The sequence below is a fragment of the Lissotriton helveticus genome, chromosome 4_1, assembly GCF_964261635.1.
Source record: "Lissotriton helveticus chromosome 4_1, aLisHel1.1, whole genome shotgun sequence".
NCBI classification, from domain to species: domain Eukaryota; kingdom Metazoa; phylum Chordata; class Amphibia; order Caudata; family Salamandridae; genus Lissotriton; species Lissotriton helveticus.
This window is the reverse complement of record NC_136063.1, coordinates 1,585,853,147-1,585,868,625: the sequence shown is the minus strand read 5'-3', so window position 1 is coordinate 1,585,868,625 and position 15,479 is coordinate 1,585,853,147. Positions and strand designations below refer to the sequence as shown.

The following is a 15,479-nucleotide window of genomic DNA, read 5'->3' as shown; positions in this document are numbered from 1 at the left end:
CATGATTTCTCAGGAACACGGTAACTGGACTAAACTCTCTTCTTTTCTGGAGCGTGGAAGCCGCCAGGTCTTGATACAGCTGGGGACGGTGCTCACGGAACTGCAAGGACGGGAGTTCCCGTGCCTGTCGTAGAATTCGCTCCTTTAGCTGAAAATCGTGCACACAGACCAGAATGTCCGGGGGTGGGCCCCCTCCTCGCCTGGGCAACCCCACCCTATGGACTCTGTCCATCCTAACGTCCTGCAGATCCTCCTCACCGAGAATCTGTAAGAAGAGCGCCTTGACATAGCCACGAAGGTCGCCCGCCTCACCGTCCCATGGCACTGCACGTATGCGGATATTGTTCCGACGGGAACGGTTCTCCAAATCCTCCGCGTGCGCCTGGAGGTCCAGATTCTGCTCCGTAAGTCGGATTACGTCTTGCTGCAGCTGGTGGACATCGTTTGCCATGCTCAGATCATGGTCTTCTAGCGTGGCCACCCGTTCACCGATTTCATCGACATCCCTGCGCACCTCGCGAAGATCCGATGCCAGCGGAGTACGGAGCTCAGAAATGTCCTCTTTGATTGAAGCGAAGAGTTCCGTCATAAAGGCCTTAGTGGCGGGGGCCTCATCGTCCGAGCGCCCGGAGGACGAGCTGGGTCCCGGCGAGGCCGGCTGCTGGGGTCCTTTAGCTTGACCCTCTTTGCCGGGTTTCCCCTTGCGATGCGAAGAGGACATCGTCGCGGCCCGACTCCCTCCAAACGCTAGTCCGTCAACGGGATCTCACCTTCGACGGGACCGTGTCCCAGACCAGAGTGCTGCATCGGTCCCCCGATGATCCCCCGAGCTCGTGCTGACGTGGGCAACCAGGCTAAGGCTCCGTAATCCCCAAGGCGCCTCCACGCCCCCCCCGCGCCCTAGGTAGAGGGGAGAGCTCCAGCTCGAGTCCACTGCTCCAACAGGTTTCTGACCAACCCCGTGGACAAAGCCCCCAAGGCAGCAACGGGGACAGCGGGAGACGTCCGGGGCGGCAGCAGTAGGGGATCCTCAAACCGTGTCTCTCCTCAAAGTCGCAGAGCTGTTCCGCAGTGGGTCGCCGCTCCTCCTACAGCTTCCCTTCACGTCGGGGGTCCAGAACCCGCTCTACAGAGCCAGGGGCCACTCACAGCGCAGTCCTTCACTCTCCCGTCTCCCTGGATGTGCTAGGCCAAGCTAGGCCAAGTCCGCTTGCTACCGGAGAATCCCGGCTGCTTCTGTCACAGAGCCACAGGCCCGACCTCAGCCGAGGGCTGTCGTGCCTCTCGAAGCAGGCCTGCGTCTCCCCAGGCCGTCCATTCGTCGTAGGCTGGGTTCAGGCCGCAACCAGGCCGCAATCCCCGGGCTCGCGTAAGACACGGGCCGGGGGGCTGGAGTGCACGACGTGCGCGGTCCCGCTCCCCCAGATCCACCAGGCACTTCTCCGGGTCCGGGTACCTTCAGGTCACGTCCCCCAGGGGCCAGGAGGTGCCCAACGTGCTGTCCGCAGCTCCTCTCGCCCCCCTGGCTTGCCGGGTCGCGGGGCCCAAGCCGACCCCTCACACGCTGCTAAGGATCCCGGCCGAGTCCTGCAGGGATCCACTGTGTTACCGGGGCCTGGGGTCGTCGCGCCGATCGGGGCAATCTCCGCTCCCCCGGCCGTCCTCCCGATGTAGGCTTGGTTCCGGCCGCAGCTAGGCCGCAATCCCCGGGCTCGCGTAGGACACGCGCCGAGGGACAGGCTCTCACGGCTGGCCGGGATCCGCAGGCACCAACTCCGCACTCCCTGCTTTCGGCAATCCGCCGGAGGACCAGACCGCCCCCCACAGCACCGGGGATCACAGCGGGCTCCTCTTACGGCGTGGCTGCTGCAGGCGCTCTCCCCGCCGTCCTCAATGTACCTCGGCTTTCCGCTCCGTCATCCGGGCCGTAGCCCGCCAGCTCAGGCCTGAAGCGTCGCCGCGCTCACTTCCGCCCCGGCACCAGGGTCGCTGGTCACCACGGTCCCCAGCGGGCGTGGGCAGTGCTAGGGGCCGTGAAGGAGCCCCGGATCGGTGCTAATTGAAGCTTTAGACGGCCTGGCGCCGGAGGGGACTTAAAACGCGTCCTACTCCGCCGCCATCTTGGCCACGCCCCCATACAGGAGATTTTTAAGGAATATTTGTAGTTTGTGAAAATAGACACAGAAACTTTTCTGATGAAAACCAGACAATGGATTCCTATGGAAGGAAATACAAGTAGCTTGTAAGTATGGTTAGAATTACTTTTCAGGGTCAGTGCTGGGCTAAAAGATGCAGCACTGAGTTCTCTCCTGATAACAGGTGAGTAAATCGGAATTCGTTCGGATTATTTTAGGTGAATATTTAAAAGTTCCAAAACTCCACACTTAGAAGAATTTCCAAGTGAAACCAGTCAATGTTAGCCTATGGAAGGAAATTCAAGTTACTGGTAAGTATGGTTATCGTTACTTTTTCTTTCTCAGTGGGGGATCCTGGATCCAGCACTGGTGCATCTCCTGTAAACAGTTGAAAGAATGTGTTTAAGTCATACAGGCGATTTTTTAGGAAAATTTGTAGTTTGTGAAAATAGACACTTTGAAACTTTTCTGGTGAAAACCAGACAATGGATTCCTATGGAAAGAAATACAAGTTACTGATAAGTAGGGTTAGAATTACTTTTCAGGGTCAGTGCTGGGCTAAAAGATGCAGCACTGAGTTCTCTCCTGATAACAGGTGAGTAAATCACAATTCGTTGTTCGGATGATTTTAGGTGAATATTTAAAAGTTGCAAAACTCCACACTTAGAAGAATTTCCAAGTGAAACCAGTCAATGTTAGCCTATGGAAGGAAATTCAAGTTACTGGTAAGTATGGTTAGAATTACTTTTCAGGATCAGTACTGGGTTCAAAGATGCTGCACTGAGGTCTCTCCTGATAACAGGCGAGTACATCGGAATTCGTAGCACATCCAGTAAGCGCCACAGAGCTGCGTAGCAGAAAGATGTAAAAAGGGGTACGGCCTGCACCACCTCTCTGCAACGTACCGCAGTAGCGCATGCTGGAAGCACCTGGTGGGCTACTTGGCCCCAATGGTCCCTCAGGTTTGAAGTGGAATCTTTTCCCCCAAATTAAAACGCGCCACAGGGCATGTTTGCACACATCACGTCAGGCCCCTCTCCTCCCTTCACCACTGTGTAAATGCGCCCTGTCACCGTTCTTAGTTGGGGAAAAAAAATCTTCAAGTGGCTACCAGACAACACCAGAACATCGATCACCCAAGCCCTCATCACCAGCAGCCAAGATTATGAGAACACACTGTACATAGGGATAAAGATCCAGCTCACAAGAATACTGTCCAAAACGCAGCAGCCAGACAAGTCCTCAAGCTTCCACACAGAGCCCATATCACATCACACCTTAGGGAACTACACTGATTCCCAATACACAAGCACGCTTACCTCAAACTCCTTACCCACACCTACAAAGCACTCTACAATACAGGCCCTGCCCACCTGAATACCTGCATTTATTTCCACCAGCCTTCCAGTTACCGCCAATCTGCCGGTTTCTCACTAGCACACATCCCACGCATGCAAACAAGAAGAGAAGGGGGTTGTGTCTACTCATGCCTGGTTCCTAAAGCCTGGAACAAGTTGCCACAACAAATCACAGTATCCTCCTCTCTTCCTGGCTTCCACAAGAAGCTGAAGACCTGGATCTTTGAGTAAGCCCTCCAGGGCTGGACTCACATTCTGGCTGCATAGCACTTGGATACACTCAACAGTGATAAGAGCACTATAAAACTAAGGATAACATAACAGTGCCACAACAGAGCCCACTAATGTAGGCTTACCAAGGAGTGCACACTACCCCAATGGTCTAGTCTTGGTGTGGTGCAACTTGGTGCCCATAATGAAGGTCATAGCATCCAGGGAGGTTGAGTAAAGTAGTATTGGTAGACCTCCCTTCAGTGGCCTTCAGTTAGATGAAGGGCTGCACAGTGGTGGCTGGTGATGGTGCATCAGTCTGAGCATATACCCATTGAAAGGCTGCCTGAAGTGTTGGTGGGAAAGAATTGAGGGGACCAAAGATGGACTGAAAGCCATGTTGGCACACACTTAGCAGGATAAGGGGCTGTTAGATGACAACTTGCAACAGAGGGGTCCCCAAAAAGACGATGCAAAATTAAGTAAAGCAATCTAAAATGCATTACCTCTTCAAATAATGCTAAAGAGCAACCATTTGGGAGTGTTAAATATGTATGGATCTCTCCTATGACAGATGATTTCTTCCCTCTTCTTTGGGATACTTTCTTTGCTCTTTCTGACACAGTGGAAGAGAAAAGCAAAGTCTCCAATTCTAGAGAATATATGGTGGCTGCAAGGCAGATTGACAGGACAGCGTGCATGGTGAAATGCAAGGATGCCGATGGCCTCTCTGCTTCCCACCTGAAGGAGATGCAGGGGCAGCTGTGCTTCTGCTACCACAGGGAGGTCCTGTTTTCTCTAGTCCTTCATAAGGCATTTGACCAGCACAATGGTTTAAGCTTCCAGGCCTGGAAAAAAGTAGAGCAAAAACAAAGCTTCTCCAACTAATGGCGCCTCAATTTGCCTCCAGAATCTTTTGTGCCAGGCCCTATATCATTTTCCATCCCCATGGGTGACTCCCACGTATGAAAACAAATACCTAGGAAACACAAAGTGCTAACAAGGGATATCTGGTCGTGCTAGACTGGGACCAAGTACAAAGTTCAGGCCGACCATGATGGAGCGTAGGCCGGCTATAGGGTCGAGGCTTGGCCCACTGACCAAAAGTACCTTAGTGTGTGTTCTGTAGACGTTGAAGATCTTGTTGATGAAGAGATGTGAAGAGCAGAGAGGGTGATGCGCTGGTTTTGATCCATTTATCGGTGGAGATGCGCTGGTTCTGGTCATGCAACAGCGATGATGTCTGCTCCAATTAACAGGTTGCTGCCATGTGCAGTTTCACCTCTGTTGCAGAGGATGTTGTTGACGGAGATGCAAGAACTTTTCTTTAGTAGAGTGCCGCACAGTGGTGGTTCCAAAGGCAGAGCGATGTCTCTGATCCAAGCAACAGCAGCGATGCGCTAGTTCTGGTCCACGCAACAGGGGTGATGTGCCGGTTCCGATCCACGCAGTGGCGATGATGCGTCGATGCTGATTTGCACCGCGAACACACCACGACCTGGAGATCCGAAGGGTTCTACCTAATACTGCCGGATGGGGCAGCTCTTCTAAAAAGAAACTTCCTGATATTTGGAAGCATATTTAGCTCTCCAGACACTAGACTAATTGGTCTACATCTCCAAGAGCAGTACATATGGAAACCCCTTGCGTGTTGGAATGATCATCGGAATTAAGAGACTACTTGAAACTAACCTCAGCCCTGAAGAAGTTGCGGGGTAATCCCCTGTATCAGAAACAAAACACGTGTTGGCTAAGAAGGCTTATAGCTTTTGAATTAAAGACATCTGAAAATATAAAGACAAGCATCATTGTAACATTTAATGTGACTTCATGTATTTACTTTGAACATGTGCAGAGTATTTGTATATAGACCACTTCGAACAGTCCAGGACTCATCCGGCACCCCTTGACAGGGTATACTCCTAGATAGCGGAGTCCAGGAACAGAAGCGGGCTAGTTGGAAGTCTTTAATGTATGTGAGACTTCAGATCAGGATGCCAGCCAACTAGCCCTTGGAGTCACTTTGGTCAAGTAATGTATGTCTAGTCGGTCTCACCCAGACTAGGAGGGCAGCAGGTCAGCACATCAAGAAAACAGTTCTTCCATAGACCCTGAAGTGTACTGAAGTGGTAGCATCTGAGGTCCAGTTGTTATACCCAGTGGTTCCTTTGAAGTGGGGTAGACTTTTGAAGACTGTCCTTTGAAATCCATAGAGGTCCTCCCTTCCGGCCCTGGCTCTAGACTCGCTACAGGGGGTATGCAGCAGTTTGTGTGGGGACAGGACGCATCCTGTTCAGGTGCAAGTGTGAGGCTGTGCCTGGGTCCTCCCACCCATTCTCCCAGGATGGCCCGTCAAGTCCCATCTAAGCTCCCATTGTGTGAGGCTGTCTAGGGGAAGTACACAAAGTCCAGCTGTCAGCCTCCCCAGACGTGTATCAGAGACAGGCTGCAGTCATATAGGGCTAAGAGCAGGAAAATGCCAACTTTCTTAAGGTGGCATTTTCAAATTTGTAATAATAAATCCGACTTTGCCATTAAAGAGGATTTATCGTTACAAGTCCATAGGTACCAAACATGACAGATCTACTCCCTTTCAATTAGGAATTACAGCTTGTTAAATGTAATAAGGAATCCCCAATATTATCCTATGAGAAAGGTTGGACTCCTAGCAGTGATTAACAAATTTGGGAGGTTTTCACTACCAGGACATGAAAACATATAAGTACATGTCCTACCTTTTAGTTACACAGCACCCTGCCCTATGAGCTACTTAGGGCCTACCTTAGGGGTGACTTGTATGTAATGAAAGGGGAGTTTAAGGCTTTGCAAGTGGCTTTAAATGCCAATTAAACATGGCAGTGGAACACTGCCTCCTGGCTGGAATGGCAGGCCTGAAACAAGTTTTAGAGAGTTGATTGGGTGGGTTCCACCTCCAGTACTGCAGACCAACTAGTACCATTTAATTTACAGGCCCTGGGTATATGGTATACCACTCTACAAGGGACTTATAAGTAAATTAAATATGCCATTGGGTATATGCCAATCAAACCATGTTTAGGAGAGTGAGCCCAAACACTTAACCACTTGTTAACAAATGGTATAGTACAAAGAGTCCTAAGGCCAACAAAAACAAATTCAACAAAATTGGAGGCAAGCAGGCACATTTTTGAGGGGCAAGACCACCTCAAGGCTGACAGGTCTTAACACTGTGATACTAGTTGACATACTCATAAATGTTTTTAAGAATCAACCCCCATAGTCTTTAACTAATATTTCCACACTACCTTCAGCAACAAGGATATCTAACAGTGCAGTACACCCATGTGGTGATCGCTTGCCCTTAATGACTGCCCCTTACTTGAGTGCGTATATGGTTAAAACTCGAATTATTGCATACATGTACTGTGTTTAAGAACATGTGTAACATTGAAAACTAATGAATTTGGAAAGAAAGTAAATGTTAAATATCAATCTGAACTCACTTAAAATTAGAAATGCATTGTAAAGTAGCCTTATGATTAACAGTTACACATTCTAACCTCTTCCAGGCCCTACTTTTTGCAGAAATCAATCATGAAAAAGATACTTTTTTGCACCCTCTCTCCTGATCTTCCTTTCTTCTTCATCCCCTTCGTACACCAGTGCGTGGCTTTGTGGTGTCCTCGGCATAGTATTGAGTCTATGGCAAGTCAGCAACATAACAACATGACCTAATGAATTATTCCTTACATCTTTATTTCGATCACTTTTCTTTGGAAAGTTGTGTGCTCCATATATGGATGGTGCAATGTTTTGATGATGGTACATCTTGGGGGATTTTATTGAACCTTGGCAACTTTGTGAAAAATCTCACAGCACGTGCAGGTATATTCTATGCTGCCTGACCAGATGGTCACCACTATATAGTTTGCCACAATTTGCTCTTTATTCTACTGTGTGTCCTCATGTGCTTCTCTCGCCAGCTCTGCACCATTTCTCTCCTAGAAGGTTGGTCACGTGCTGTGGAAACACCCGAGTACAGCAATGACCTTTCCCAGTCACCTTGCGAGGGTTCCACACCTGAGAGCATGGACATACATTATGGCTTTGTTGTCCTCGATCTCTTTTTAGCCTCCCTCACGGCTCTCCCGGATATGGCATGTCTATAGCTGCTATGTGAACTACTTGGAGTTGGCGAGCTTCTGTGCTCTCAGGTGAAGCAAAAAGATAAGCATGCACATCTGGAGCAAAGTGTAAAAAGGATAATTGCCAAAAGAGAGGGGGAAACTGAGTCTCAACTACAAGTAGCAATGAGTCAAACCCATCGTAAATGTCATTATTCGAAGAAGTACTGTGAGAACCCATACAACATACTGGAGAGTCCTGCAACAAAGTACTGGAGGTCACCTCTACAGCTGCATCCACGTGCACCCGCTGGTCAAACTATTTAGAGCTTCACTCCATTACCGCTAATGTCCATAAGTCAAATTATAAACGAAAATGAGCCCCCTCCCCCCAACCCCATTAGGAGCATTGTAAAAGATTGAAATTCCGAATTTGAAACTGTTTTCTGAAAAGAGCAGCATCTCGCTCTGGAGTAATGCATTCTTGGAGTAAAACATCCTCAGACAAGTCAAATTGTCTGGAATAAACATGCACGGGTGTCTGTCCTTGTATGTGAGTTTCATACACAGCAAAAATATATGTTGCAGTGTTGCCTGAATTTATTTATACTTGGCTTGTATTGTTGTTTATAAAAAAAAAGATCAGTGTGTGCATCCGCAGTTGAGATTATTTAGTAATTGCGGTGTAATCAAACGAAATTTGCACATATGTAAGCAGGGAATGGATATGTTAAAAAAAAATGAAGCATATGGTTTATTCAGGTGAATTTTAAAAGGGTACATTTTAAGTGATTTTATAACGGATCATATCGGAAAGTTGATTAAATGTGTTTAGATTTTTGTAACGAACCAAAAGAAAGTATGATTCTATCAGGTATTACCGCCGGGTGATTCCTTACTTAAACCCCTTCCAGGCGCCAGACTGGCTCTATAGATTTTATCCTGGAATGAATACTGGCCTCGTATGGTGCGACAGTGGCGTAGCTAGAGCTTGTGGCGCCCGGGGCTACACTTCAGATTGCCGCCCCCCTGGCGGGTGCTGGGGAAAAAGTACGGCGAGCACCTGAAAGAGGTCTGAAAAACACGCTGGGACAGATTTATGTTGCCTGACGCATCTCTGCAAATCGGCAGAGATGTGCCAGGAAAGATACGACACGCAAGTTTATCCTTGCGCCACCCATGATGCGCCGCATTTACAATGCGGCGCACCATGGCGCAGGAATAAACAGATGCGTGTCGCATCTAGGGCGTGAAGTTGGCGCAGTGCTGAAGTTGTGTTGCGTGCGGCATGCAACTCCAGCACTATTCCAACTTGCCCTATCTGTAACGTGGAGCGTCAAGCCTTACGCCTGCTCCAAGCAGGCGCAGGGTTTTGACGCATCAGCATTGGGAAAGTGACTCAGTGAAATCTTGTAGGTTTCACTGAGTCACTTTTCAGGGGCGTTCCTGCGACGGAACGACCCGCCCTGCGTGGAAAACGCCCACATGAAACCTGAGTCAGGTTTCATGTGGCGCAGGGCCTTACACCGTGACGCATCTCCATAGATGCGTCACGATGTAAGTATGTCGCAACGTGGCGCAGGGTTTACACCCCCGCTGCGTCACAGTAGTGACGCAATGGCACCGCAAAAGTGCCGCAAGTCCGATATAAATCTGGCCCATAGTATCGCCGCTGATAGTCAGGTGAAGCTCACAACTTCTCCTCCACAGGCAGCCCGCTGCTAAGCTGAGCTCTGGAATTAGGTGTGAAAGAACTTACGTAGGACGAAACAAGCAAAAACAAATCACTTCCTGTGCTCGTCCTTGAAAAATGTACCGTAGCTTGAGGCATGTTACCTACCTATGCCTTCCAAAGCTAGAAATGGAAAAATTGAAGAGCAGGCACCCTGTACCAGAGTACCTGCTTGTTTCTGAGAAGTGCCGGTACTCTGTAATTAAACAACTAGTCACTCTTGAGAAGTGCTGGTACTCTCCAATTAAACATATTGCGCATAGCTGCCAAGGTTTCAGATTACTTATGTGTGACATTTTCAGAATTTCAATGTCATTATGAGTGACATTCAACGACTATGAGTGACACTTTCTTGCGAGCAAAATCAAGAAATGAAGACGAGGGTAACAATAATACAAGAAATTACACCCATTTGAGCAATGAGAAACTTTAAGATAATCTTAAAACTGCTGCAAAGTACCAGAAATGGAAATGCAGTTCTCCTCAACAGGTGCCAAAAGCAACACAACACCCTTCTTCTGCTTTCTCCCATGCACATACTCCTTCAAAACACTTCTTCAAAAACGCTCTCACACTTGTGGAATCTCCTCTCATCCTATACTTTACACCTGCAGTTAAAAAACGGTCATGTGCAAAAAGCTAGGAGCAGCAGTTTATACACTTCCAAAAAATAAAATAGCCAGAATGGATTTTTTTAAAAACGGAAAGCAGACTAGTGGTAGAAAGTTTTTGTTCATAAGTTTCTTGGGTAAAATGACCAGGAGTGGAAACAAACCAGGTGAAGTGCAGGTGGAAGTTTAAAGATTGTTATACTTCAGGAAAAAGCAGGTTGCTGGAAGGTAAAATTAAGGCAAAAATGGTATTCAAAATCTAAATGAATCATCGGAATGGAGCGGAGCCTAACCCACTGCGGCACAACCCATGAGCCTGGAGAGCAGTGAGCAGAGCTACAGGCTCGGTGTTTCTCAGGCTGTTAGTTTTAAAAATATTTATTAATACCTCAGTGAGCCAGGCAGCGCCTCTCTGATGACATTCTGTGACCTCGAGGCTCTCTTCTCCAAACAGGTCCGGTCGACGCAGAGCAGCATGATTAGGCACCGTGTCCAATTTGGCACAGGCAGCCCTGCGAGCAGTGAGAGGCTGCCACTTTAACTACAGAAAGAAATCGTAACTACAGCCCGATCGCACTGGGGCCCTGCCTGTCTCAGGAGTAAATGAACTTCCTGTCACCGACTCCAGTCCCCCTCAGCACGCTGTTGCAGTCCTGATGCCATGTCACGTGAAAGCAGCTAACACTCGGCTGCGCAGAAGTCAGCATAATGACTTCTGCGCAGTCAGTTCAGCCCATGGCCAAATAAATTATTACAGGCCAGTGCTGCATGGCTGCCGCCCTTAAAATCGTGCCGCCTGGGGCGGACCGCCCCCCTCGCCCCCCCCTAGCTACGCCAGTGTGCGACACAGAGGTGTCTGGGACGTCTTTTGGCCCTACTAGAAATGGCCGCACATGTAATTTTGAACAGTTCCCTGTACCACACAGCCAACAGACAGTAGAGCCGGAGCAGTTGAGATTTTTCAAGACTTTTCCCAATGATCATCTTTTTGACCAAAAAAAGAGATTTTCGACATCATGTCCCTTTCCAAATCACGTCCTGCCACTTAAGAATTCGAGAAGATTGAAGTCCGCGAGGGCTCATCACCCTTCTGTATTTGGTGATTTGAGAAGGAGCATGATTTGAGGGACCTGTCCCAAACAATGCACTTGAAGTCACTGAGGGAAAGACAGCCATGGCATTTAGTGATTTCGGACACATTTGAAGCCGTTAATCGTCATGAAGATGTCACATACCATTTCAGTCTGATACCTAATTCCTCTGCGGGCCTATGAGAGGCATTAGCCTTTTGTGAAGGCAAGCAGTGAGATTGACTTAAATATGTGTTTATTGTAATTCATAAAATCCACATTTGTTGCATAGTACGCTGGTCCTTTAAGCAGAGATGGAGTGGGAAAAAGGCAAGCAGAAATTTTGACTGCAATCTGTCATTTTCACACTCTGGTAATAACAAGTGAACTATTATCAAGTAATGCATCCCTGTGTAAGAGAGAAAATTGAGAAATGTAAGGTTTTACATACTTGAGGCTAACCTCTGGCTCAGCCAATCAAGAAGTAAGAGACCAGTGACTCACTGTTGTGGGGTGAATTTGGACCCTCCAAAATGGAATAACCACACAGACTCTGCTTGGCAATGCAAATACAGTATTTACTAACTGTTGTGACAGGGCGAAAGACCTTCAACATACAACATGGACTGCACCTCAGTCCTACTCAGGCTTTCTCATCTTCCAGCTTGCTTGCAGGCAGGCCTTTTAATACATATTACAAAGGGTTATTACAGGCAGTAAATAATGGTTGACTAGCAAGTTACAGATTTAAGATGGAAAACCACTTGAAGACCTATGACCTCTTAACTTCCGAATTCCGATCCAATCCATTACACATTGTTTATTATACACTCAACAATGCTTGGGGTATGTTACGTTTACAACGCAACTTTTACAACGCACTACCATTACAACGAAACTTTTACAACGCAAAAACGATTACAACGCATACATTTACAACGCATGTTTTTACAACGCAGATACTTTTACAACGCATACCATTACAACGTAAGTATTGGTAAGTATATAATTATATTTAAAATGTTCTATGTTTGGTTTTTGGGTAAAGGGGTATTTTTAGGGTTCAGGGTCAGTTTTGGGTTTTTGGGTAAAGGGGTATTTTTAGGGTTCAGGGTCAGTTTTGGGTTTTTGGGTAAAGGGGTATTTTTAGGGTTCAGGGTCAGTTTTGGGTTTTTGGGTAAAGGGGTATTTTTAGGGTTCAGGGTCAGTTTTGGGTTTTTGGGTAAAGGGGTATTTTTAGGGTTCAGGGTCAGTTTTGGGTTTTTGGGTAAAGGGGTATTTTTAGGGTTCAGGGTCAGTTTTGGGTTTTTGGGTAAAAGGGTATTTTTAGGGTTCAGGGTCAGTTTGGGGTTTTTGGGTAAAGTGGTATTTTTAGGGTTCAGGGTCAGTTTTGGGTTTTTGGGTAAAGGGGTATTTTTAGGGTTCAGGGTCAGTTTTGGGTTTTTGGGTAAAGGGGTATTTTTAGGGTTCAGGGTCAGTTTTGGGTTTTTGGGTAAAGGGGTATTTTTAGGGTTCAGGGTCAGTTTTGGGTTTTTGGGTAAAGGGGTATTTTTAGGGAACAGGGTCAGTTTTGGGTTTTTGGGTAAAAGGGTATTTTTAGGGTTCAGGGTCAGTTTTGGGTTTTTGGGTAAAGGGGTATTTTTAGGGTTCAGGGTCAGTTTTGGGTTTTTGGGTAAAGGGGTATTTTTAGGGTTCAGGGTCAGTTTTGGGTTTTTGGGTAAAGGGGTATTTTTAGGGTTCAGGGTCAGTTTTGGGTTTTTGGGGTACAGGGGTACAGGGTAAAAAAAAACCAATTAAAATAAATTAATTAAATGAAATTAAATTAAATTATATTAATTTTACTTATATTACATTAAAAAAAATAATAATATACTTACCAATACTTACGTTGTAATGGTATGCGTTGTAAAAGTATCTGCGTTGTAAAAACATGCGTTGTAAATGTATGCGTTGTAATACTTTTTGCGTTGTAAAAATTTCGTTGTAAAGGTAGGCGTTGTAAAAGTATGCGTTATAACATCATACATCCATGCTTGGCAAAGAAGCGTTCTTCTGTTGTGAATGCATGTTTGCTTCATGATACATTTTTTAAGTGATGTGTGTGCTTCCAGTATTGTGCACATAAGACCTCTGTGTGCTCGGAACTAATTTACTTCTCTGACCCATTGTCTAATCAGGCACCTTAGATCTCTCTGTGCTCGGGGCTAATTCAATTTCCTGTTCCCATTATTTAATCAGGCGACGATCTATTTGAAGTTACAGAGTCTGAGGCATTGAACTTGTGTTAGAATCGTAAATGCTTGTAGGCAGGGCACAAGTCCTAAAAAAAGAAGTGGGGGGACGCTGTCACCGGAAGTGACGTCCCGAAAGGTGCCGAACTCCTCGTCCCAGAGAGGCCAAAGAGTGAAGTCCAACTGTTTGGCAGGGGGGACGGCGTCCCCCCGGTAAAATAAGTGGAGGGACGCCGTCCATCCGCGTGGTACCCCGACTCGAGCCCTGCATTTAGGGCTTTTAAACATCAGTTGGCCTTTAAGTGAAAATCATTTTAAGTTTCCTGTTCCATTGTATTCTTAAGTGACCTTTTCACCTTACTCATGTCAATTGGGGATTTGGGCCTAAACTGGGTTTTAACCATGAACAGCTGTGCGGTTTCTGCTTGGTGTTTTATATTTCTTGCAGTGTGTTCATCTTTTATATTTCCTATAACAGCACAATTAATATGTTGCTACATAATTCTATATATTCTAGGTATTGCTGACTCCTAAGAACCTGGGCATGCTTACCTAGACACCTTCGTGCAACCATCATGTTCAAAGGGGTAGAACAGCTTTTCATTGTTATCCATATTCTCCCAGTTAAGAAGTGATGGGTCTCCTCTCCATCTGTGGGGTTTTAGGGCTAGAAAGATTCATAAAGTGATTGGTTTTGGCATGCTTTATTACAACTCAATAGGGAGTACATCATTACAAAGAGGTGTGCCATCATGTTTGGTCTTGAAGATGCATAAACGCTTACCTGTGCACATTTCATGGGGACATGTGCATATTTGCTACAGCAAGAGTCAGGAGATTCAGAAAACACTTATTATGGCTTCGGATGTATACTGCATGTTTCAAAAGTACAAGTAAATGTTGTTTTACATTTCTTATTAAATTGTGATCATTCAAATATGGCAGTGCACCAACAGACCGTCTGGCTGTGAGGACATGTTTCAAGAATAGTGTAATGTTTATCCGGACACATTTAAAAGCAAGAGAGCTAAACGTTTTTGAACAAAGGACATGCAAAATTGGATAAAATGCTTTATTTTAAGGTGTGCAAAGGACCATTGTACTAACGCACTTGGGTATGCATTTTGAGTAATAGCTTTAGAGCAATGAAATGTAATGTTTCTGCTTTGCACTCTGTTGTTTTGTAATAAAACGTTTAGGTGCTGTGGCAATGTAATTTCATTGATATGGTTTTCTCAATGCTACACCTGGATTGGTTTGCATTTTAATTAAACATAAACCAATCAATGAATGGTAGGTACATTATTAATACAACCATTTTTGCACAAGTTAAACGAAGGCTTTCACATATATATTTTTTTCATTCCAACGATATTAGCAACTCGGGACCATGATGAAAAACGAACGTGGCTGGTGGAAAGCATACATTTTTGTCAGCCTCTTTTATAATCAATTTTATTCACTTGAGTACATACTTAGAAGTTTTGTTAAAGGCAGATATTTTAATGGACCGCATATTTACAACATAAAAAGGCGCAGTTATAACTAGCATGATGGTTTAGGAGTGTTGGGCCAATGTGCCCAAATCAGCCTGCCAAACAAAACAAAAAGATGCATTTATGCAATACATGAGACCTACCTGTGAGACACACAAAAAAGTGAGTAGATTGCAAATTAAAAAGTGTTTTGTTGTTTGTGCACAGTTGCTGTTGATGTCCAGAACTCTCGACAAATTCAGTGCAGCCTCCACCTGGATTCTGGAAGCCCAGCTGCACTGTGCACCAATGAATTTATTGCTCGAGTTCTGCAATGGTAAGTATATATGGGTTTTGTGGCATTTCGTAATTCGTGTTTATCTGTTCAGAAAGATTTTATTAAGTTTTAAGACAAAATGAAAAAGAACAAATACAATACAAAAAAGAGGAAGGAAGTTACAAGCAGAAGCGATCAAATAATCAATATGAAATGCATTAAACCAAAATACGCAATATTAGCATATAATAATAAAAGAGAATCGCAATTAAAGAGG

At 46.0% G+C, this 15,479-nt stretch overlaps 1 protein-coding gene across 1 annotated transcript in view; it reads left to right on the top strand.

Moving 5' to 3' along the window:
• Positions 1-15,479, top strand: part of LOC144827606 (mediator of RNA polymerase II transcription subunit 1-like) — a 648,236-nt gene that overhangs the window by 623,466 nt on the left and 9,291 nt on the right. The window contains exon 16 of the mRNA XM_078685852.1: positions 15,154-15,262. Coding sequence (XP_078541978.1) covers positions 15,154-15,262 — 109 coding nt within the window. The remainder of the gene's footprint in view (positions 1-15,153; positions 15,263-15,479) is intronic.